The sequence below is a fragment of the Colletes latitarsis genome, chromosome 11 (genome assembly GCF_051014445.1).
Source record: "Colletes latitarsis isolate SP2378_abdomen chromosome 11, iyColLati1, whole genome shotgun sequence".
Classification (NCBI taxonomy): Eukaryota; Metazoa; Arthropoda; class Insecta; order Hymenoptera; family Colletidae; genus Colletes; species Colletes latitarsis.
The window spans coordinates 17,090,854-17,111,721 of NC_135144.1; the positions used below are offsets into that span (position 1 = coordinate 17,090,854).

General features: G+C 34.7%; 4 protein-coding genes across 8 annotated transcripts; 2 read left to right on the forward strand and 2 right to left on the reverse strand.

Annotated features, from left to right (window-relative positions):
• Window positions 1-258: 258 nt before the first annotated feature.
• Cbp80 (nuclear cap-binding protein subunit 1) lies at window positions 259-4,180 on the reverse strand. Its single transcript, XM_076777645.1, has 11 exons — window positions 3,986-4,180; window positions 3,359-3,827; window positions 2,773-3,267; window positions 2,517-2,688; window positions 2,233-2,438; window positions 2,007-2,110; window positions 1,682-1,917; window positions 1,418-1,596; window positions 1,079-1,334; window positions 884-997; window positions 259-777 (listed from the first exon to the last, which is right to left on the reverse strand). Exons 1-11 carry the CDS (start codon window positions 4,023-4,025, stop codon window positions 664-666), a joined length of 2,385 nt encoding a protein of 794 aa, XP_076633760.1. The 5' UTR covers window positions 4,026-4,180; the 3' UTR covers window positions 259-663.
• Window positions 4,181-4,869: 689 nt separating this feature from the next.
• On the forward strand, window positions 4,870-8,302 carry Rpn1 (regulatory particle non-ATPase 1). The gene is made up of 4 exons (XM_076778384.1): window positions 4,870-5,088; window positions 5,315-6,042; window positions 6,121-7,691; window positions 7,779-8,302. The coding sequence occupies exons 1-4, from the start codon at window positions 5,011-5,013 to the stop codon at window positions 8,078-8,080; spliced, it is 2,679 nt and encodes an 892-aa protein (XP_076634499.1). The 5' UTR covers window positions 4,870-5,010; the 3' UTR covers window positions 8,081-8,302.
• A 450-nt stretch (window positions 8,303-8,752) lies between these two features.
• Window positions 8,753-14,087, reverse strand: LOC143348309 (VWFA and cache domain-containing protein 1). 2 transcript variants are annotated; one of them, XM_076778383.1, is made up of 10 exons: window positions 13,805-14,087; window positions 13,328-13,742; window positions 12,850-13,215; window positions 12,592-12,768; window positions 12,040-12,509; window positions 11,780-11,981; window positions 11,450-11,696; window positions 10,718-11,375; window positions 10,262-10,640; window positions 8,753-10,166 (listed from the first exon to the last, which is right to left on the reverse strand). In XM_076778383.1, exons 2-10 carry the CDS (start codon window positions 13,602-13,604, stop codon window positions 9,634-9,636), a joined length of 3,309 nt encoding a protein of 1,102 aa, XP_076634498.1. In that variant the 5' UTR covers window positions 13,605-13,742; window positions 13,805-14,087; the 3' UTR covers window positions 8,753-9,633. The 2 variants fall into 2 exon arrangements, with proteins under 2 accessions (XP_076634498.1, XP_076634497.1); XM_076778382.1 differs by having other exon boundaries at window positions 13,328-14,087.
• A 1,443-nt stretch (window positions 14,088-15,530) lies between these two features.
• Window positions 15,531-20,854, forward strand: LOC143348312 (uncharacterized). Of its 4 annotated transcripts, none has more exons than XM_076778389.1 (10): window positions 15,531-15,852; window positions 16,356-16,544; window positions 16,643-16,882; window positions 17,060-17,299; window positions 17,444-17,539; window positions 17,646-17,914; window positions 18,014-18,112; window positions 18,213-18,477; window positions 18,555-18,799; window positions 18,881-20,854. In XM_076778389.1, exons 2-10 carry the CDS (start codon window positions 16,404-16,406, stop codon window positions 19,032-19,034), a joined length of 1,749 nt encoding a protein of 582 aa, XP_076634504.1. In that variant the 5' UTR covers window positions 15,531-15,852; window positions 16,356-16,403; the 3' UTR covers window positions 19,035-20,854. The 4 variants fall into 4 exon arrangements, with proteins under 4 accessions (XP_076634504.1, XP_076634506.1, XP_076634505.1 ...); XM_076778391.1 differs by lacking the exon at window positions 15,531-15,852 and adding an exon at window positions 15,924-15,942; XM_076778390.1 differs by lacking the exon at window positions 15,531-15,852 and adding an exon at window positions 15,927-15,946.
• Window positions 20,855-20,868: the final 14 nt, after the last annotated feature.

Genomic DNA, 20,868 nt, shown 5'->3' on the forward strand with positions numbered 1-20,868 from the left:
GGAATAAATTTCACAAAAATTTGTCCAATCGTCTAAACGAAGGATTGAACAAATTAATACTACATATATACACGGATTGTATAAATACAGAAAACTAAAAACAAAATAAGCTAAACTCTATTTTGAATATCCTGTAATTTTAGCTTGCAAATAAGCATTCACAAAAGAATTATACAATTATTAATAAATAATTTCTCGTTAGAATGTTAATATGGAATATTTTAGACATTAAACGTTTAATAAAAATTATTGGTATAGTCTTGTTGTTCAAACTTTTATTTACATTATATTTTACTATGCACGACTTTCATCATTTATATCACGAAATTCGCAATTTTCTTTAAGAAATGTCTACAAACTTGTTCGAGAACAATTTGTGTAAATGTGGATAAATATATCGATATTTACATCGAAATAAAATAAACGTCAATGGAAAACCGTAAACATTTGCACATAATATTATGCAATATGTCACATAATTATCAATCAATTTTTTCGATCGATCACAAAATATAATGTCATAATATGAAAAATTTTTTTCTCTTAATTTTAACTCAATATAGTTTGTGTCATGAAACACCATGCCTCTATGGTTCATAAATTTCTATCGGCGTTAACTTAGATTCTATAAAATAAAATGGTTACCATACAAAAGACAGATGTTCACGCTCGCAGAGAAACAAATTGATGGAAAACGTCCAAAATATGAGGGTCCAGATCTGGCGTGAAAAGCAAAGTTTCTAACGTTGATGAATACTTTTGAACTTGTTCGTGATGCTGTAAAAAAAAGAAAAAAAAAAGACGTATGAACAAACGCACATAATGCTTTACTTGCGGTTTACTTATAACTCTAGTACTCGATACAAATTAATGTGTAACTTACAGTTAGAAATACTTGTTGTAATCTTCCTATGGTCCACTTGTACCAGTGAGTATTATAATCTATACCATCAGTATCGCAACGTACTAAATGTTCAGACAGAATCATTATAAAACGCTGAAAGAAAATTGAGGTACGCATAATTCAACTTCCTAAAATTTTTTTTTATAACAGCATCAACGAAATAATCATTTCTACCTGAAAAATGATGAGAAACAAATTTTTCTGATCCGCTTGCGCTGCCTCCAGCTTTTCCTCCATTCTTTCCACAACGTCCTCCGATGGTTTCTCTTTATTTCTGTCTTTATTACTATCCTCGTCTTCCGATGACGATCCTGATCTACTTTCCGCCCTTCTCAATTTCTCCCGCGCTTCCGTTAATTCCGTACTCAATTTCGTGACGTGCTTATTCTTCTTTCGAATCGTTAAATGAAGTATTTCCCAAATATATAACCTGAATAGATACAGATACCGTTAAACCGAATTCATTAAACGTCACTGGCCGTAAATCGTCGACGTCAAAGATATCGTAAGTACTTAGTAAATTCCGATGCCATTTCTTTAGAAAATATCCAATTTGCAATGGCACTACATTCGATAATACCAGTCTTTAAAAGCTTATCTGTTAGAACTACCATCATTTGGTAATGATTCTTCCATAATGCATACATATTCCTTAAAATACATATCTGTGCCTCCTCAGTTTCTGCAAGAACCTGCAAAAATGAAAAATCGTTTGCTTAACAAATATCACTTCTTTGTTAAATAAACTGAATTAATCATATTCAATCGATGTCTTACCTTAAATACATAATGGAATTTTCCTATTGCCGCGAAGCTGTGACTAAAACTTTTAGAACCTAGGTTCAATAAAGTTTGTACAAAAACATCGATTTTCAAGGGATTGAAGTTATTGGTTTCTTCGTTTTCTCTAGGGCCTGGTAGCGTGTTCAATACGTTCAGAACTTCTTCTAGCGTACATTTTCGTCTAATAGAGACGACCAACTCGTGAGCTGCTGATGTACCAGGAAGCGAGCCTGGAACGAAGTAGAGCATATTTTAATATTTAAGATGTCTTTGATTTTCGGCACATTAAGATGTTCAACTTTTGATACATTATACTTACTAGCTCCTTCGGAAGTATACTTATAAATAGGCTCCGGAGGTGGTGGAATCAAATCGGCATACGATTCAGGCATCATATCCCGTATTCTTTGGTAATATGATAATCTAAACACAAATTATAGAAAAATTGTAATTTATATAAAGTTATATATCGGTAATATATAGGATGACACAGACATTTCCGTTACTTTTCGTAATTAAATCAACATATATATATATATATATACCGTAAAGCTTTTAGAAGTACTTCTCGAATGAATTTTGGACGTGGATGTTCTGGATCACGTTGCAAGCAAGAATCCCAATCTTCCCACGACCAACGGAACTGGAAATTACTTAAATGGTATGCAAACCACCACACGAAACGATCGAAAGCGGCAGCAGCCATACTATCTATGCGACGGAATAAAATCTCTGTTGCTTGAGCCAAAACCTATAACAAATATAAAGTAAAATTATCCACAATAAATTTAAATAATCTTTCCTTCGTCAATTCCTCAAGATATCTTACTTGCGGCATCGTCGATGGTTGTAACTTGCAAAGCTCGATCAAAATTGACCCATAGCATATTTCTAAATGCTTCGGCGCTGGTAGCCGAAATAATTCACCAAATATCACTTCCACGATACAATAGTCTAAAGGTATTTTTGCTTTGTACGGAAAATTTAATAATTGAGCTGCACTGTAATATATATTAATTATCGAAATTTTATATAGTGCAACAGACTGAATACAATGAAATTATACAACGATACAGGAAACGTACCAATCTTTTCTTTCGTAAAAATAGTTATTAATAATCTGCCTTAAATGTTCTTCTATAAGAAATCGTTCGATAGCGTGGCTACCGGGCAATAATGGTCCTTCGGCTGGACAATCTGTATAATCAAACATACGGAAAACTACCGTAGGTAGCGGATAAGAATAGGATTCATGATGCGGCGGTGCCATTATAGTAGGCAAGTTATGTTGCAATGCTTCGCACAATATTGAGTCAAACGCCAGATAAGGTCTGGGAATATGTTTCTCTGCCCAGTTGTCTTGCCTAAGTTTCCGCACTTGAGCCCATAAACAGTCCAAATACTCTTCTTGAGGATGCGGTGTATCGCTTGACCAAATTCTCAAGGCCGGCTGATGCTTCTTATTCCGTTTATTTAAAAATATCTCTATTGTCACCATCAAATGGTCTAACTCTTGCTCCTTCTTTTCATACAGTTCTCTTCCAACCCATGGCAGTGTTGATAATACAGCGTAAACATACCTGTGGAATAAGGTGATAACATTTTCTTTACTTCTATGTTTTGCCATTTAATATACTATACTTTTACTAAATAATTAGTCCTTTTACATACCAATCGCGTCTTACTTGAGGCACACCATCTTCGTTAGCAGCATCTAACATATTGTCAAACAGTTGCATTAACGATCCACAAGATAAAACATGACAATTCACTAAATCAGCTAAGAATCTTAACGAGTATCTGGCAACATCCCATTTACACGCTTTTAACGAATCTTTGAAATTTTTCACCATATAATCAACAAATTCACCACCAAAATTAAAATTCTTTGCATTTAACAATCCAACGAGCGTAGTGTAAATTGTGCATTTCTCAGGCATTTTAATAGCACAATCGGTCAAAATCCGAAGTATTTTACTGCGAAACATTCCAAGATCAGCTTCCAACACAGAAGCTAATCCTTCAAGATTACTCTCCAACGAGGACGTAGACTTTTCTCCGACCCGTAGAATAAGAGATTCAAGTCGATCCTCGATTTCTTGGTTTTCGGATACCCTCCTGCGTTTCTTGTACGCACGTTCTAAAATAGTTTATAGAGTCAAAATTTGAATAATTTATCAGACAAATAGAATGCAGGAGGCAAAGAAGTATAACACAATAAATAAAAATGTTTTTCTATTAGACTGCATTTGATATATACGATAAATATATGGCAACAAGCGAAATATATAAATTTACCGTATCCATCTTCTTCTTCGTGAACCCTTCTACGACTCATTTTTGAAATATCGAATATATATTGTGTCAACTGGTCACAATTTTTATAAAGTCATTTATACTATCGAAATTATGACCCTAATCCTTCGATCTTCCATAACCGCATAACTAGTTCATAAGTCTTTAGTTGCGAGTGTTGCGAAGCGAAGCGTTCCACGAAACATAACATGAAACATAAAGTAACGTAGATACGTTATGTGACGTATATATACGTTACGCTATCGCACGAATTCGGGTTTAGCACACACAGCGCAGCGACGGGAATTTATTAGTACTAGATTAATCACCATCCGCGATTCAACCGTGCGAGATTCAAACGTAGGGGCCACCGAGGGTTGCTTATGGAAAAATCAGAACTCGCAGCGCAGATCAACTCTCGAGAATGTAGAGCAAACACCTAAAATACGGCCAAGTTATCAATCTACGAAATAAAGTAAATTTGTTTGAGGTTACTACGGAAAATTTCCAAGTGTCTTATTTTGCGCGCCTCACCGAGCAGAGCGAATCAGCACTCCACGGGCACCAACCCACCTCGTTATTCCCCTAGACCGCAGATCGGGACGCAACAATGCAATCGAATGTTCCTACCTTTAAGGCGAAATTTGCTAAATACGTATTTATTAGATGGTAAAAATCTTTTCGATGAATCCGTATCAGCGAAACCAGGATCAAACGCAAATACTGTCTCTTCTTTCTTACCGACTCAAAGTATTTCGAAGTATATCGTACCAATATTATTTGTTATAACAAAAATTGAATCTTCATGAAGGAAACGATATTCAGAGGCTTTAATACAGTCTCCATGAAACGAAAACACAAATTAAAGTAATATGTTACCACGTTACAATACATACTGCTACGTCTATGGTTTATGAGTAGCGGTGACTCGCAAATACTTCGATTGTTCTAACTTAAAATACCAACAGTTTATAAAGGAGGATAAGATTACCTGTTTTGTATTCATTTTGTAAAATAATCGCAGCAAAATGCCGGAAAGCGTAAAAACGGAAACGAAGTCGAGCAAGGAAATAAGAAGTGGAAAAGAGGAAGAGAAAAATGAACTCGTAAGTCTTCGACTCTGACGAACGATGTTGGTTAAGTTGTTAATAAAAAATTTCTTTTCAAATTCAATGTAACGGTTGGATGTTTAAAAATCAATTTTAATTTCTATTTGTTACAAATTTGATTAATTTCGATAGATAATTTGTATTAAGAAAAAAAGTACTTAGTATACTAAGTACCATATCACTCACAGTGTGTAATCGTTATATTTAATATTATACTTTTTAGTCCGAAGAAGATAAGCTATTGCAGGAGGAACTAACTCACCTTGTAGAAAGTTTGCAAGATCCCAATACCAGTTTACATTATCCTGCTTTGGAATCGTTGTGTTCTCAAATTCGTGCATCTACTACTTCTATGACCAGTGTTCCAAAGCCGCTCAAATTTATGCGACCTCATTACGACACTATGAAAACTATTTACGAAAAAATAACAAACCCAAAAGCTAAGGAGCTGTGCTCCGATATCATTTCAGTCCTTGCTATGACTGTCGGAGAAGGTAGAGAATGTTTAAAATACAGGCTAACCGGATCTGCATTAGCTATTGGAGAATGGGGTCACGAATACGTGAGACACTTATCGGGCGAGTTGGCCGGCGAATGGGACGAACTTACGGACGATGCGGAAGCTACGAGCAAAAAATTAATTGCTCTAGTACACGAGATCGTACCCCATAACATGGCTCATAACGCAGAAACCGAAGCTTGCGATCTACTTATGGAAATCGAAAGGCTAGACTTACTAGAACAATACGTGGACGAAAGCGCGTATCAACGGGTTTGTTTGTATCTGACAAGTTGTGTAGCGTACGTAGCAGATCCAGAGAACAGTACTCTGCTTCACACTGCCGCTAAATTATATAGAAAATTCGGCCAGTACCCTCAGGCTGTGAGATTGGCGATGCAGCTGAACGATTTTCCCCTTATCGAAGATATATTCACAAAATGCACGGACCTGTAAGTGAAACGATTTCGAAAGTAATTTTAATCTAAAAAAAAATTGTATCTATATGCGTTTACTGACCTTTCTTTCAGATCTGTGCAGAAACAATTAGCATTTATGTTAGGCAGACAGCAAATTTTCTTAGAACTTCCCGAATCTACTCCGGAGTACGACGATTTGGTAGAAATAATGTCCAACTCTTTGTTGAATTATCATTTCTTGAATTTGGCACGCGAGCTGGACATAATGGAGCCAAAAACACCGGAGGACGTGTATAAATCGCATTTAGAGAACTCCAGACCTCCGTTCGGTAGCGGTCAAGTGGATTCGGCGAGGCAGAATCTTGCGGCGAGCTTCGTTAACGGTTTCGTGAACGCGGCCTTCGGTCAGGACAAGCTGTTGGTCGAGGACGGGAACAAATGGTTGTACAAAAATAAAGAGCATGGAATGCTAAGCGCGACAGCGTCTCTTGGTCTTGTTTTGTTGTGGGACGTTGATGGTGGTTTAACGCCGATAGACAAATATCTTTACTCGTCCGAAGACTACATCAAATCTGGCGCACTGTTGGCTTGCGGTCTCGTTAATTGCCGCGTACGGATCGAATGCGATCCTGCTCTGGCTCTCCTTTCGGATTACGTTTTGCACAGCAACAATACCATGCGTATTGGCGCGATCGTTGGACTTGGATTGGCGTACGCGGGTTCGAATCGACAGGCCGTCTTGAATCTTCTGATACCCGTGCTTAACGATCCTAAATCCAGTTGGGAAGTGATAGGCGTAACGGGTCTTGCATTAGGAATGGTTGCAGTAGGTTCTTGCAATGCTTTCGTTACGACAACTATCATGCACACTCTCATAGACAAGCTGGAGACAAACCTTAAAGACACGTACGCACGATTTTTACCTCTAGGCATCGGTCTGTGTGTCTTGGGGCAGCAAGAAGTAGCCGAGACTATCATAGCGGCTCTGCAAGTGGTACCCGAACCATTTAAATCGATGTCCACGACTCTGGTAGAGGTGTGCGCGTACGCCGGAACCGGAAACGTCCTTAAGATCCAGCACCTGTTGCACATTTGTTCGGAACACTACGAGTCGTCCAACGAGAAAGAGGATAAATCCGATTCCAAGGACAAAGATAAGAAAGAGGAGAAAAAGGAGGACAAGGAGAAGGATCTGAGTTCCAGACAGGCGATCGCCGTTCTTGGTATCGCTTTGATTGCAATGGGAGAGGAGATCGGTACCGAAATGGCATACAGAACGTTCGGTCACTTGTTGCGTTATTGCGAGCCAGTAATACGGCGGTCCGTTCCTCTAGCTCTCGGGCTCATATCCGTCTCTAATCCGAAATTAAATATTCTTGATACGTTATCGAAATTCTCGCATGACAGCGATCCCGAAGTGGCGCATAATGCAATTTTTGCGATGGGTTTAGTTGGAGCGGGTACGAATAACGCGCGACTGGCTGCAATGTTGAGACAACTTGCACAGTTCCACGCGAAAGATCCAAATAATTTGTTCATGGTACGCATTGCGCAAGGTCTGACGCATCTTGGCAAAGGAACGCTGACGCTGTCTCCTTATCACAGCGACAGACAAGTACTAAGTCCTGTAGCGGTAGCCGGTCTTCTAGCCACGCTCATCGGTTTTCTCGATGTAAAGAATAGTGAGTATATCGACGAATATTTACTAATTTTGATGCTTGGTGTACATTAATTGCTGAAAATGTGTAAAATAAATGTTTTCTTTTTAGTAATTCTCGGTCGCTCGCATTACTTATTGTACACGTTAGCTGTTGCGATGCAGCCTAGGATGCTGGTAACGTTCGACGAAAAACTAAATCCTCTTGCTGTACCAGTGAGAGTTGGTCTTGCCGTGGATGTCGTAGGTCAAGCAGGAAAACCGAAAACCATCACTGGGTTCCAGACTCATACGACTCCGGTTCTATTGGCGTACGGTGAAAGAGCAGAACTGGCAACGGAAGAATATGTTCCGCTGACGCCAATTATGGAAGGTTTTGTAATTTTAAGGAAAAATCCAGACTTCATACCTTAATTAGGAAACTAAATGTTTTAAGTGAAAAAAAAAACATAATCCATATTATTATCGGTTCTAACGTAAAATACAATTAAAGTTATTGCGTGTATACAAATAATTTTCTTATATGCATAAATTACACATTAAACAATAAATTCCAAAGGTAATCACAACCACGTAAATTGATATTTTTTATTAGTTGCAGAACCGTTCGAATGAATAAACTACAAGTTTTGGTCATTTCTTGTTATTTTATTTATTACAATAATAAAACCTTAGTTTTCAACGGCAGATATATTTTAATAATTAAAATACTGATACAACATGTAAAATGTTCAAAAAGTAATTACTCTAAATTTATAAGTTAGAAAAATAGTTAAAAATCTTCGTACGCGATAAGTTCGCATTCTGTTTACAAACAAATAGTAAAATATTGGCAAGATACAGTTACAAGTAGTCAGTCAAATGCACGTATACAATATAAACCTAAGAGGCTGCCTCTTAGCTCGTAATATTGTTAACTATAAAATGTTTGTATGTTTAATACATAAACAAAAATGTCACTATATACCTTTTTCAAAAAAGTATTTCAATGTATAAAAGTGTAAATAGCTTCATATTAACGATTACGCAGTTTTATATCGATCAATAAATTCTAATGTAAACTTTAAAAACTATGTAACTTACACAATATATAAATAGTGAACTTATGATGCCTGTTTTTTTTTTGTTCTAAAATTTTCTAAATGCGTACATTATAAAAACAAACTGTGAAACAAAGTACCCTATCCATTTTTCTAAAATGCAAATTCTATTCTCGCTTTTCTCGCTGCCTTGATATCACGTGTAATATTTTATGATAATGCTATAAGTATAGAGTATCTGAAGCGATAACATTAATATAAATTTTTTATAATACAAAATACCTGAATTACACAGTTTGTTTCTAACTTCTGTAAAAAATATATGATTGTTTTACGTTATGATCGAACACATTTACAATGATAGAACAGGGCGAAGGACTTGTGTTCTTAAAATATAGTTAAACTGTTATTAACCACTTCTCGCAGTCTTCGGTATGAAGACAATGGACACAACACGAGACAACATCAAGATTTTTTGCCAATTATAGCCACTTGCTCCAGTTTACATTTTGGCCTTATAATTGCAATGACCCGTGAACTATATTACGCACGTCTTCAAATTTTTGTTGTACAATGCACGTTATCAGGTCAAATGTAGTAGTAAAGCATCCAAATACTAACTTACAGAGTGACCCGATATATCAGGAAAAGTTTGATATCGTTGTACGTTACGAATACTTGCAGCAGAAGCCATCGATCATCTCCGACTGTATTCTTCGATTAAGTAAACTAATTAATAAACTACTATTGTTCAAGTAGTAACTTGAACGATCGATCTAAAGTAACAGACCTTTATGTCTGTATATTGCTACGTCACGTACAAAACTATTTCTTCGTAATGTAAATTTTACTTAAACTTCCATTCTTTCTCGAAAAAATGGGACCTTAACAAAATCTTTTTCTCGTAATAATTGTTTCTTAAGGTCATTAACAATAGTTCGCTTCCATGTTACAATGAACTGTGACGGGCGCTAGAACGTGATGTGGAGATCCTAAATGTGTTGTCGGAGACGAAAGACAAATAGATCGTCTTCTTAGATCGGGCTCGGTACTATTACCGACTACTAATAGTGGTTCGGCAAACGTTTGTTGTTCAGAATCGTCGTGAGGCGTCATTGTACTATACCCGTTATCGCTGTCACCGCCAGGCGGTTTTCTGTAGTTTGTGGATACTCTGTATGGAGATATAGGAGCTATACCGTCTCTTATAAGGGAGTCTAAATTATTTTTCGTTTGATCTGTCTCCATAGGTTCCACATCGCCTTCTAAATGCGTCATACGTAACATATCAGGCGATGTATGAATATGCAAACACTGATGCTCCAAACCTGATTGCACGGAACGAAGCCTGAAACAGAGTAGCATAACTCCCAGTATCAAAAGGAATGCCAATATTCCACCGGCTACTGGCCCAACCGACGGCCAATCTCGTACTGCAATTTCTTCGGTCGACTGAGAATCTAAAGGAAAGAAACGAATGTTTGGTTTACAAAAGAAAAAGTCATATAATATAGGTCACTGCAAGTATCTGATTCTAATACTAAAATTTGCTCACTATATGTTCCGTCGCTGAGGGGCATAGCGGACCCAAGAATGCCCCTAAAACATCGAGACATAGCGCTACAAAATGGAGTCTGCAAAGGCGTTTCTCCGTCATTGTCAACGTGACACCATTGGCATCCAACGATTCCCAAGCATTCGGTTTCCGTTTTAAATACTTTGCACGCGATGGACGGGCATGTTTTTAAATTTACGGACTGCGCGTAAGACATCTGTGAATTACCCCCCTGCTCGTGCGGTACTGGACAAGGCTCTAAATTATGCATATCATGAATATTGTATTCGGCACAGTTCGAAAAATATAAGGCACACTCGCACGGACATTCGCATTCGGTTTGTTCCATCCTTTTGCAATTTAAACACGAACGATCCATCTGTAACATTAATGCATACATTTTGTTAAACCTAGAATATATTAATGTTAACGTAGAACAAGCGTGTTATTACTTACCGTGCTACATGGACAAAATGCTCTTAATAAGTTACAAGTTACGTTAACTACACCCAAAAATACATTTGTTCCCGGTACAGACGCCACCTGATACTTGACACAATGTTCACCGTGAACTATGTTTGTAAGAACTTCGTCGAGCGATGTATTGAATTGGTAGTACCTTTGCACGGTACCGTCTAAATAGTTCGCGCAAGCTTTCTTTTTAACAAAAAACTCATGATTCAATATATCGTTTGCAACTAGTAACTCCTTGTGAGTCAAGTGTTGTTGCTCAATTTTACCAACAGATTTTAACAGTGCAGGGTGCGATACCAAATATCCTTTATCATCCATCAGAAAACATTTTACCGTGGAATCGTTACAAAAAGAAAACAATTCTTTCAATAGCCTCGAAACAAAACCCATCGTCACATCCATCGACAGGACTGCTACAGCATCGTCATACGTAGACGATCGAGAATTACGATGAACCGTGTGACTCAGAGTAACGACGTAGCCTGTACCACCAGCGCCTAGATACGGAGGTGTGAAAATTAATTTTCCAGGATGTTCCAACGCGTTTCCGTACCATATTCGTCTTTTAGGATCAAATCCAGAATCGAGCATAATTCCTGGATATATTTCTAATACTCCACTCGCAGTTCCAACGATATATCTAGAAATGAAAAAAAAAATATTACTTTGCAAATTTCAATGTAATACAGTATATTCTGATGTGATCACGCATACCTTCTTATTATAAACTTATTTAAAACACTTTCTATATATCTGCTTTTAAAGTATCCTAAAATTTGTGTCACTATAGCTACGTCTGGTTTAACGGATTGACGTAAACCAGGATTAGTTAAGAGCCCCGTTAAGTCTTTTAAGTATGCCATATAACTTTGCATGGTTACAACGGATCCAGTGTCTAATAATTTCAGTTGCTCCATTGGAGATTGGAAACACCACGGAGAAAGATAGACTACTCCCGTTGCTGAAAAATAAATAAATTCTTTGTTACGATTTCAATTACATTTTCTTATTACTTTTATATTCAATTGAAAGAAATTGACTTACACAAAGTTAAAAGTTTATTATTGTAAGTACAGAGAATGCCTTTATCAGCTATACTGTGCATCAGAAGATCAAGACGATGATGTAAAATGTTTGTTGACAATGTTGGTACTAGTTTCGCCACGGGTAACGTACTCTCGTTCGTCGTCGATATCAGACATACTATCAACTCATTGTACGTCAAATGTTTCCAACGATACCATTTCTAAAATATAAAATCTGAATCAATATGAATGTATGCAAATTTATAGAAGTTAATGTACCTGTTCTTTCAGCTTAGTTTTTACGTTAACAACACCTTCATGCTGCTCAATCATCATCGTTACAGTTTCGGGACTGATATTTTCTATATGTTGTAATTTAACTTTAAGAGGCTGATCCATCATTGTCTCCATTCGTGGAAAATTTTTGTGCATCCAAACTATACCTTTATCATCGAACAATATCGGATACACGTGCGAGCCAATATTAAAATACGTTATATCATCAAGAAAATTTCGTAATTGAATGTCTAAGGATATCAATGCTTTATCTGTAATTTTCCCAATGGACAAAGTCATTGTTTTACTATACAAGTCAAAGTAAGGATCGGATAAATAGTAATCTCTTTTATGTTCTTCTGAACACTTCAGACCAGAAAATAATTTCGATATTTCGTATCCTAGTATATTTTGCGTCGGAAGAACTATAACACTGTCGTTGTATTTTTTATTGTTTGCATGAGGTTCCTGATCTATGAAAGGAACAATGTATTAACGATACGATATTACAAGAGCAGCATAGTTAATTATGCACAATAAAAGATTTTTACTTACCCGAAAGAATCAGTATCGTTCTTAAGTAACCATTTACTTTCCCAGTGGAAAGTATATCGTTTATTTTTGTTATATGAGGAGTAACCTTAAGCGTATTAGTCAAGTGTACGAATACCACTTGACCCTTTATGTTCTGTATTAATTTATCATAGTTGAATTCAATCGTGTCATTCGTTTCTAACGTTTAAACAAAGATAATTGAATATATAATGAATACATAATATTAAAAATGTATGCAACATTTGAAGTAGATTATACCTGTTCTGATTAAACTGTGAATATAACGAGCTAGCTGAAATTTATTGACATCCGTTGCTTTTAACAAACCATCCTTACAATGTATGGTATTGTTACTAGAAAGACCAATAACGTTAATATGATCTATTTGAGACAACATATCGATTATTGTTTCTGCAGTTATTTGGGCCAAGGTAATATCCCCTTCTGACATAAATACACCGTGTTCGAGTAGCAGAAGTACATTCTTTTTTGGACAATATTGAGATAATAAAAGAGGTCCGATATTATGACCTGAGCTAGGTGGGCCACACATAGTTGCAGGATACATAAAAGGCAGTAGATGTATGTTCTTCCACTCCTGATTCCTTAAATTAATTACCAGTGCTGAAACATAAACAATAATATCATATAAAATATTCCTAAAATGGCTAAACTTTACTAACATATTAGACTAATCGTTCTAGCGAAAATGTACTGCAAACTGCGTATCATATACCTTGCACAACTTGCGAGCAGAAATCGGACAGTCTACTTGATATTACATCTAATCTGCTCGTATAATCAGAATAGGGAAAATGATCTTCGCTTTTCGTCAAAATTGGTTGTATAACATTGTAGCTTTGCTTAAGGAGTTCCGCGTAAGACGATAATTTCTTATTTAATTTATCGACCAACAAGCTGAGCCTGATATTCAAATTGTTCGAGACATTTATGAATTCCATGTCGTCGAGCATCTTTTGAAAGGATGTCAAACCCAGTTCCGTGTCCATCATCGACCGAAACTCGTTTGACAGCCGGACCACAATGTCTCGTAAACATGTCCCATTCAATAGTTCCGCGTTCACTTGTTTTCGCAGGGTTTTACCGAATTGACACTTTGCATCAGCTGTGGAGTTTTCCTCGGCTAAAATCTGGAGATTCACGAACATCGTCACGACAAGTCCTAAATGCAAAATCCTCCTAACAACCATACCGTTTTTGAGTTTATATCTGTTTTATGGTAACCTTAAAAATTCGTTATGGCGCCATAACGACGCAACCACCACAAACAAGGTCGACAAACGCAGAACCGGGCGTACGGTATAATAGGGCAAAGTAGTTCTATTACTTTCTAATTGAAATATAACCAATACGTCCAGACTATTCTATGTATATTTTGCGGTCCAAGGAGCTTATAGTTCTTGATTTACTGTTGTTGTTTCTGTATTCAAACCTTATTACATGAAACCGTAATAAACATAAATGTTATCCAAAGAAGTGCATTATTTATCAAAGAAATTAATAAAACGATCGCTTTAAAGTAGAACAAAGTTTTGAAATTAATTTTATAATCAATAAACTATTTCTTTCCAAGTTTCGTGACGCTAAGTACCAAACTGTTAGCTTCGTTATAAGTATAATTGAGAATTATTTTGATGTTTAACGAAATATCGAATGGGAATATTTTCCGTCAGGAAGATTATTTCTTAATTTAGCCACGCTTTAAGCAATGGAAATATCTAATATATACAAATTTTTAATTTTTTACTTCATATGATTTGAATATTCAAACAATAGAATCATAGACGAAATATAGAGTAGATTAAGCATCGTATGGAAATCATGGTCAGACCCACTGTGGCCAGATTTAGCATAATTGAGTGCATCGACGGCGATACTAGTAACGACAAACTTCCTTAGCGTCTCACGGAGACATGATCTACCAGTCTACCCAGTGTGGCCAGATTTGGCATAATTGAGTGCATCGACGACGACATTAGTAACGACGAACATATCTTACCGCACGAGCCACATGTTACGCTAGGTCAGCACCTCATGCAACTTCGGGAATTCGATAAAGAACGCGAATGGAAGCCTTTCCTTCTTGCTCTTGAACAACCGAAGTCCGTCTTTGCGGCATACAATTTCAAATGCCTGGGCCGTTGAGATTCGAAATTGTATGCTACAAAGACGGACTTCGGCTGTTCAAGAACAAGGACAGGCTCTCATTCACGTTCTTTATCGAATACCTGAAATTGCATGAGGTGCTGACCTAGCGTAACATGTGGCTCGTACGGTAAGATATGTCGACTTTCCCCACCACTCCGTTAAACACTAAGTTCGTCGTTACTAATGTCGACGTCGGTGCGTTCAATTATGCCAGATCTGGCCATACTGCGTTAGACTGTATTATCGTGTTGACGTAACAGATCTATGTGTTCTTAAAGTAATAAATTTGTATTATTAGTTACAAATTAATATACATAGCTCATGCGTTTTTACGTTACGTAAGAAGAAAGATTTTTTAAATAAAATGTATTGGAATTCATTATATTTAGTTTAAAATTAATTGAAATTGGAATGAAAATGATATGCATTTGTCGTTTAGTAATAGTATTTTCTACCGTTGAAAAATTGAACAATTTCTTCAAATTTCGTGTATTAAGTTTTGTTTAACGATGGTAAGTTGAATAGATCTCGAGAAAAATTGTTGAAATACATGAAATTGAAAACGTTATTTGTATGACGTATACATTATACCTCAAATATATAAAAATAAAAACATGTTCGCGAAAAAAAGCATGTCATTAAGCAATTATAAATACGATGAAAATTTAAACTCTGTTAAATTATCGATTGACTGATGGTTAGTATTAAATTGGGGTACTCCATCAATAATTTTGTCTTAGTTTGATACTTTTTGAACGAGTCCATCTTATACTATTATTATCAATGGTGGATTTGGCCAAGGAAACCAGAACAATTTTCAGTGTGGATAAAGTACACTTTGGTACTTCGATGCGTAATTCGATGACAGTTTATTTATAGTTTTGCGTTAGTTTCGCCTCAAAATGCTCGAAAATATACCATTGATGACATCTATTAGATCTGATGTCAGTATTTATTAGAAATGCAGTGGCACTAACTACTGACGGAGTAGCGAGTTGTTGCGTAGGTGACTGTAACTTCGCTTGGACTGTCTCACTGTGCTTAACGTTAACAAAAAATAAGAGTGTCAACATCGGATTGTACGATTCGATAGTGAGTTTGAATAACATTGAAATTATTCTTTTATCCAATTGATTTCATCTTGTTCGTCTCGTACTATACTACGTCCAACCTTATGACAGTGTTTGTAAATATTATTTATTTATGAATTAATTTTGTAGTATGTAGTAATGATATTTTGTGTAATCTAACTTATAATCTGTAGATATTATTGCAATTTTCGTTAATTGATGCTATTACTTGCAGAATATTTACAGACTATAAACAATTTCTAATCTTTATAGTACAAAACAGTGTTAATGAATACTTCTGACACCATAAACAATACAATATATAATCATTATCTATAATACAAGATTGTTTTATTTGTTTTGTTGTTATTTTAGAAGTGTTTAATGTCTATAGATTTTCCTACTATGTGTGTATTATCTTATCTATTGCCTTGTTAATGTATTTAAAATATTTCTCTATTACATTTAAAACTTGTTTATTACGTTTGTTTATTATATTCAATGTTTGTTTATTGTGTTTAATAGATTTTATTTGTGACTGTGTAAAAACAGTCAAATCGACGTATAGCAATCATGGAACAAATGATTGCTTTAAGTGCACAGAATCCATTGTCTTTATTGGTAAAATTTGGGATAATGGCTTGGAATGATACCTGTGGCAATGAAAATTGTTCTGGACATGGAGAATGCCACAATGGTACTTGCTTATGCGAGGTAATATATATATGAATATTATAGTAATACTTTGATCCCTGTTCATGTACTTTTAAAGTATGTACTTTAAAATGTACTTTTTATTTTCATTTTTATAGATTCAGTTCGATGGATTGGAATGTCATGTTCCAAATTTAAGTTATTACATTGCATTTGCAACAATATTCTTTATGTTGGCATTTGTGTGTCTGATACAACTTATTATGTGCATTGTAGCTGAATGGCAAAAGATGAAAGCACCATCTTTTCTCAGAGCCTGTAGAGTTACCACACAGAAAGTTTTGTATTTCATTGTGTTTCTGGCATCAGTAATTCGTGGAGCATATTTTACATCACCAGTAAGTGAATTAATCATGTTTAACACGTTCGTCGCCGCGTCACCCATATCTGGGTGACGAGTATACTTCCGTGGAGCGGTAGCCCAAATACGGGCGACGAACGTGTTGTCTTTTGCTATTTCAAATGTTTGTTAAAGAGGAACAAATTATTGCATAAATGTTTAATATTGTCAATAGACTGCATTCAAGGAAGGATGGTCAAGAAGTTTATTATCAGCATACTATCCACTTGTTTTAAGCGGATCCTCGTTAATCGTTTGTTTCTGGGCTGAAGTATTTCATTTGAGAGACATGTCGTGGGATAAACCGCAGTTTCTATCAAAATCATTTATGGGTTTTGTTGTATTTAATGTGTTAACGTATTCTCTGCTTTTGGCGGAATTCATGACTGCTCAAATATATTCGCAAGAAGATCAGGTAAATTAAACGAAAGCCAAATTATTCATTCATTTAATTACAATTGTTTCTAACTTTTTGAATATAACTGTTCAAGTAAAAATAAATGAATGTATGGCGATACGATTTATAATTTAAAACGTATATTAAAACATATTTTTCCAGAGCTTTTATACACATATTTTTAATGGATGTTATGCAGTGCTTCTGTTCATTGTTGTAGTATTTTTTTTGATCTATGGAGTAGAAGTCTTTTTCAAGGTATGTTAATTTACAAACAAATTAGACATGCAAGTGTTTTATTATTGCATATGATGTACAAACTCTTTAGCATATACTCGTTATATTAAAACAATTTTTTTTTTAGGTTCGAGGTGGATTTTTATATGATTATCAAGGTTCTACAGTTGTGAACAAACGTATGGTTTCTGATATAAAAGTTAATGCAGAGGAACAAGTTACCGCAAAACTATTTGATCCTGTTCCAAGTACATCACAATCGTTGCAAGCGCAACAAGAAATAAATATTTCTCAATTGCACCAGTCTCGCGTTGGATTATTATCGCAAGCTTTCATGCTTTTTATTATCGTCGGATTTTTGTGCAGCGAAACACTTAGTGAATTTTGGAAAACTAAGTAAGTTTGGAGATAATGTACAAAGCGAACCAAATAACGTGACCGATAAATTGATAACGTTTAACGCGCTCAATTTTCATTCGTTTATTTTTATTACAGAGTTCCCTTGTATAGCAGGAATTGGCATGATATTGTTTTCCGTGTCATTGAGGTTGGAGTTGTATTGTGGTTCCCATGTGTGTTGTGGAATTGTTTTAGGTGCGTTTTCTACATATTATCAACATTTACAATATAATTTTGTAAATTTAAATTATTTAAAATAACAAAGCAATGTAATTTTTGTACACTAAATCCACAGTCCAGAACAATTGTGGATTTTAAATCCGAAGCGTATATTGAAAAGACTAGATCAGTCTAAATATATGAAAGAAATTGAATTACAAGACAAAAGCGGAGAACAAGACGCTGCGTTATTCTCAGATGGAACATCGATTAGTAGTAAAGATTGTTGGATTTGTTACGATAGTGACAGGCAAGATGCTGGTCCATTGATACAACCTTGTCAATGTAGAGGCGATGTAAGCGCGGTTCATCATAATTGTTTACGTCGATGGTTAGTCGAGGTAAGATGTTAATATCTTTACTTCTACCATATTTAAATTTCTTTACTGCGTTATTATATATGCTGTATACATTTCAGAGTGCTGTGAATGCTGATAGCCTCACTTGCAAAGTGTGTGGTGCACAGTATAATGTTGAACACGCAGATAGGTTAGATTGGCAAAATAGTATAACTTCACGTCATTGTTTGCAAACTATTGCTATTGTCACTACAATGTGTGGGTCTTCTGCTGCTGCCTGGACACTTATTCAATTAGTAGAGGGGCCTATTATTAGAATGTTTGCAGCCGGTGCTGCATTATTGGTGATGTACGTCTGTATAAGGTAAGTTAAGAATGTCCTTTTGTATTTTAATATTCAGCCCTTTTTATACTAGGTTGTGTTAATTGACAAATTTATTTTTAGATTTTTAAGTTTAAACACAGTAGTTGCATATCAACGTGCCAAAATTTCATCTTTAAATATTATCAGTTCTGACAGTAATGGAAGCGCGCATGTTTCAACTATTAGTCACACAATTTGTGTAGACTTGCCAAAGTCTGAAACAGCGACAATTTAATTAATATTTGCCTATTTTGTTTTTATTAATGAAAATAATCTGCAGGAAAATATAGAACAAAATTCTTAAAACTTTAAATAGATGTAAATAATGTGTGAAGTTGCATATATTTTACACAGAACCTTTCCTATGATTCGTTAGACAACTATAAAAAAAGTTGATTTGAATAGTTAATTTTTCGAATTATGAAAAATGTATTGCGTGATTTATTACTGTGTCGAAGAAAAAAAGCGATTGCCAAATTTCAACTTTTCGTTTGTTTTTTGACTAGTCTGTCAACAAGTTACCGTAAATTTAAGAAATTTTAATTATTTTTGTGTTCTTAGTAGCAAATCGTATATTTATATCAACAATGATACTGGCAACATACTTGCCAGTATAAAAATTTGTGTTACTAAGGGCTGACAAATTTTTTATTTTTTTTTTTTTTTTGTTATCAATATTGATAATGTGATAACTAAAAATGTCATTTCAGGGTGATATGAATTTAATATTTAACATTTAATATTAAAATTATTTTTTTAATTATATATAAAAAAAAGAATAAAATTTTCAGAGAAGTAATTTTGAAAATGTAAGTTGCTTTATATACATTATGCAAATGGGAAAATTGTTTCTGCAGTGGTAAATTTGCAATATCATAATTAGTATTTATAAAATAAACTATAAATATCTGGAAATAGTGGTGATTGCAAATATGAGAATAAATGCAGTGTTAAAGAAGGGATTGTTTTCGATAGAAAACAAGCGCATAGTTTTGTAACTATATTGCGCTAATCATATGTAAGTCTATAATGAGTGCATTATACAGAACAGACGATTATGATGAGAACATTATAACTTATCCTCGTTTCAATCGTCTATGGTTATGTAAATTTTGTATAACATTTTGTTTTACGAAATTGGAAACATTATGAATAATAATACATATGTTATGGATGATCCATTGGCGTGTAATGCTATTTTAATAAGTAGAAAGACTTATGTTGTTTCTGTGTTACATGAATTTTATATTTGAGAATACTCGTATTTCATATGACATCTAGTTTTGTAGAGCGTGTATATAGTATTATAATTATAAAATTATATGTATCTTCTCTTCTTGGAAGGGGGTATATTATGTATGTAATATTGTACTAATAATGAATATTTTCTGTTTCTTTTTTTTTTCTTTCGTAGAAGTACAAAAACATTTTAGTGGTAATAACTGATTATAATAACTGTAAATGTAGAGCAGTTATTTATATGGCGGTTTCATTAACGACTATTAAAAAATACATTTTATAGGTTACAATAATGTAAATGATTAGCCATCCTGTATTAAAGAATACGAACAGAAGTAAAATAATATCTGCTTAATATAAGATGGAAAAATATTAAGGTAAATCTATACAATGCAATAAAAACAATATTGTTTTCATTACAATGTTTATTCTTTTTATTATGAATTGGTTGACACGACCAATTCGTATTCAAAATATGTATTTACTGTTTGTGGATTTACGTACAAGTAACGAAGTATGTAAGGTATAACAAATAATTACAATATCACAAATATGTTTGACATCGATATAATTAACTTTTAAAAACTTGAAATTTCTGATTAGAGAAACTACTATTATTTTCATTATTCTGCGGAAGAAACTTAAAAATATTATTAGCACTTAATCTAATAAAATTAATTTCAATTCATCCTCATAGGAATATTAAGATATATAAATATGTATTAACATCAGCCATATTTATGTTATTGCATGTAAAATGTAGGAAAAGAAGGGAATAGTAGTAAGTTGTGATAATAAAAATTGTATGACATCAAAGTAAGTTGACTATT

Coding starts and splice junctions, on each gene's coding strand:
- Rpn1 (XM_076778384.1), top strand. CDS start 5,011: ATGCCGGAAAGCGTAAAAACGGAAACGAAGTCGAGCAAGGAAATAAGA. Junction 5,089..5,314: donor AGGAAGAGAAAAATGAACTC/GTAAGTCTTCGA, acceptor TATACTTTTTAG/TCCGAAGAAGATAAGCTATT. Junction 7,692..7,778: donor TTTTCTCGATGTAAAGAATA/GTGAGTATATCG, acceptor TTTTCTTTTTAG/TAATTCTCGGTCGCTCGCAT.
- Cbp80 (XM_076777645.1), bottom strand. CDS start 4,025: ATGAGTCGTAGAAGGGTTCACGAAGAAGAAGATGGATACG. Junction 2,439..2,516: donor AACCATCGACGATGCCGCAA/GTAAGATATCTT, acceptor TATTTGTTATAG/GTTTTGGCTCAAGCAACAGA. Junction 1,918..2,006: donor GTATACTTCCGAAGGAGCTA/GTAAGTATAATG, acceptor ACTTCGTTCCAG/GCTCGCTTCCTGGTACATCA.
- LOC143348312 (XM_076778389.1), top strand. CDS start 16,404: ATGGAACAAATGATTGCTTTAAGTGCACAGAATCCATTGTCTTTATTG. Junction 17,540..17,645: donor GAGTAGAAGTCTTTTTCAAG/GTATGTTAATTT, acceptor TTTTTTTTTTAG/GTTCGAGGTGGATTTTTATA. Junction 18,800..18,880: donor GTGATGTACGTCTGTATAAG/GTAAGTTAAGAA, acceptor ATTTATTTTTAG/ATTTTTAAGTTTAAACACAG.
- LOC143348309 (XM_076778382.1), bottom strand. CDS start 13,802: ATGGTTGTTAGGAGGATTTTGCATTTAGGACTTGTCGTGACGATGTTC. Junction 12,510..12,591: donor AACGATACTGATTCTTTCGG/GTAAGTAAAAAT, acceptor TTCCTTTCATAG/ATCAGGAACCTCATGCAAAC. Junction 10,641..10,717: donor CATTTTGTCCATGTAGCACG/GTAAGTAATAAC, acceptor TTAATGTTACAG/ATGGATCGTTCGTGTTTAAA.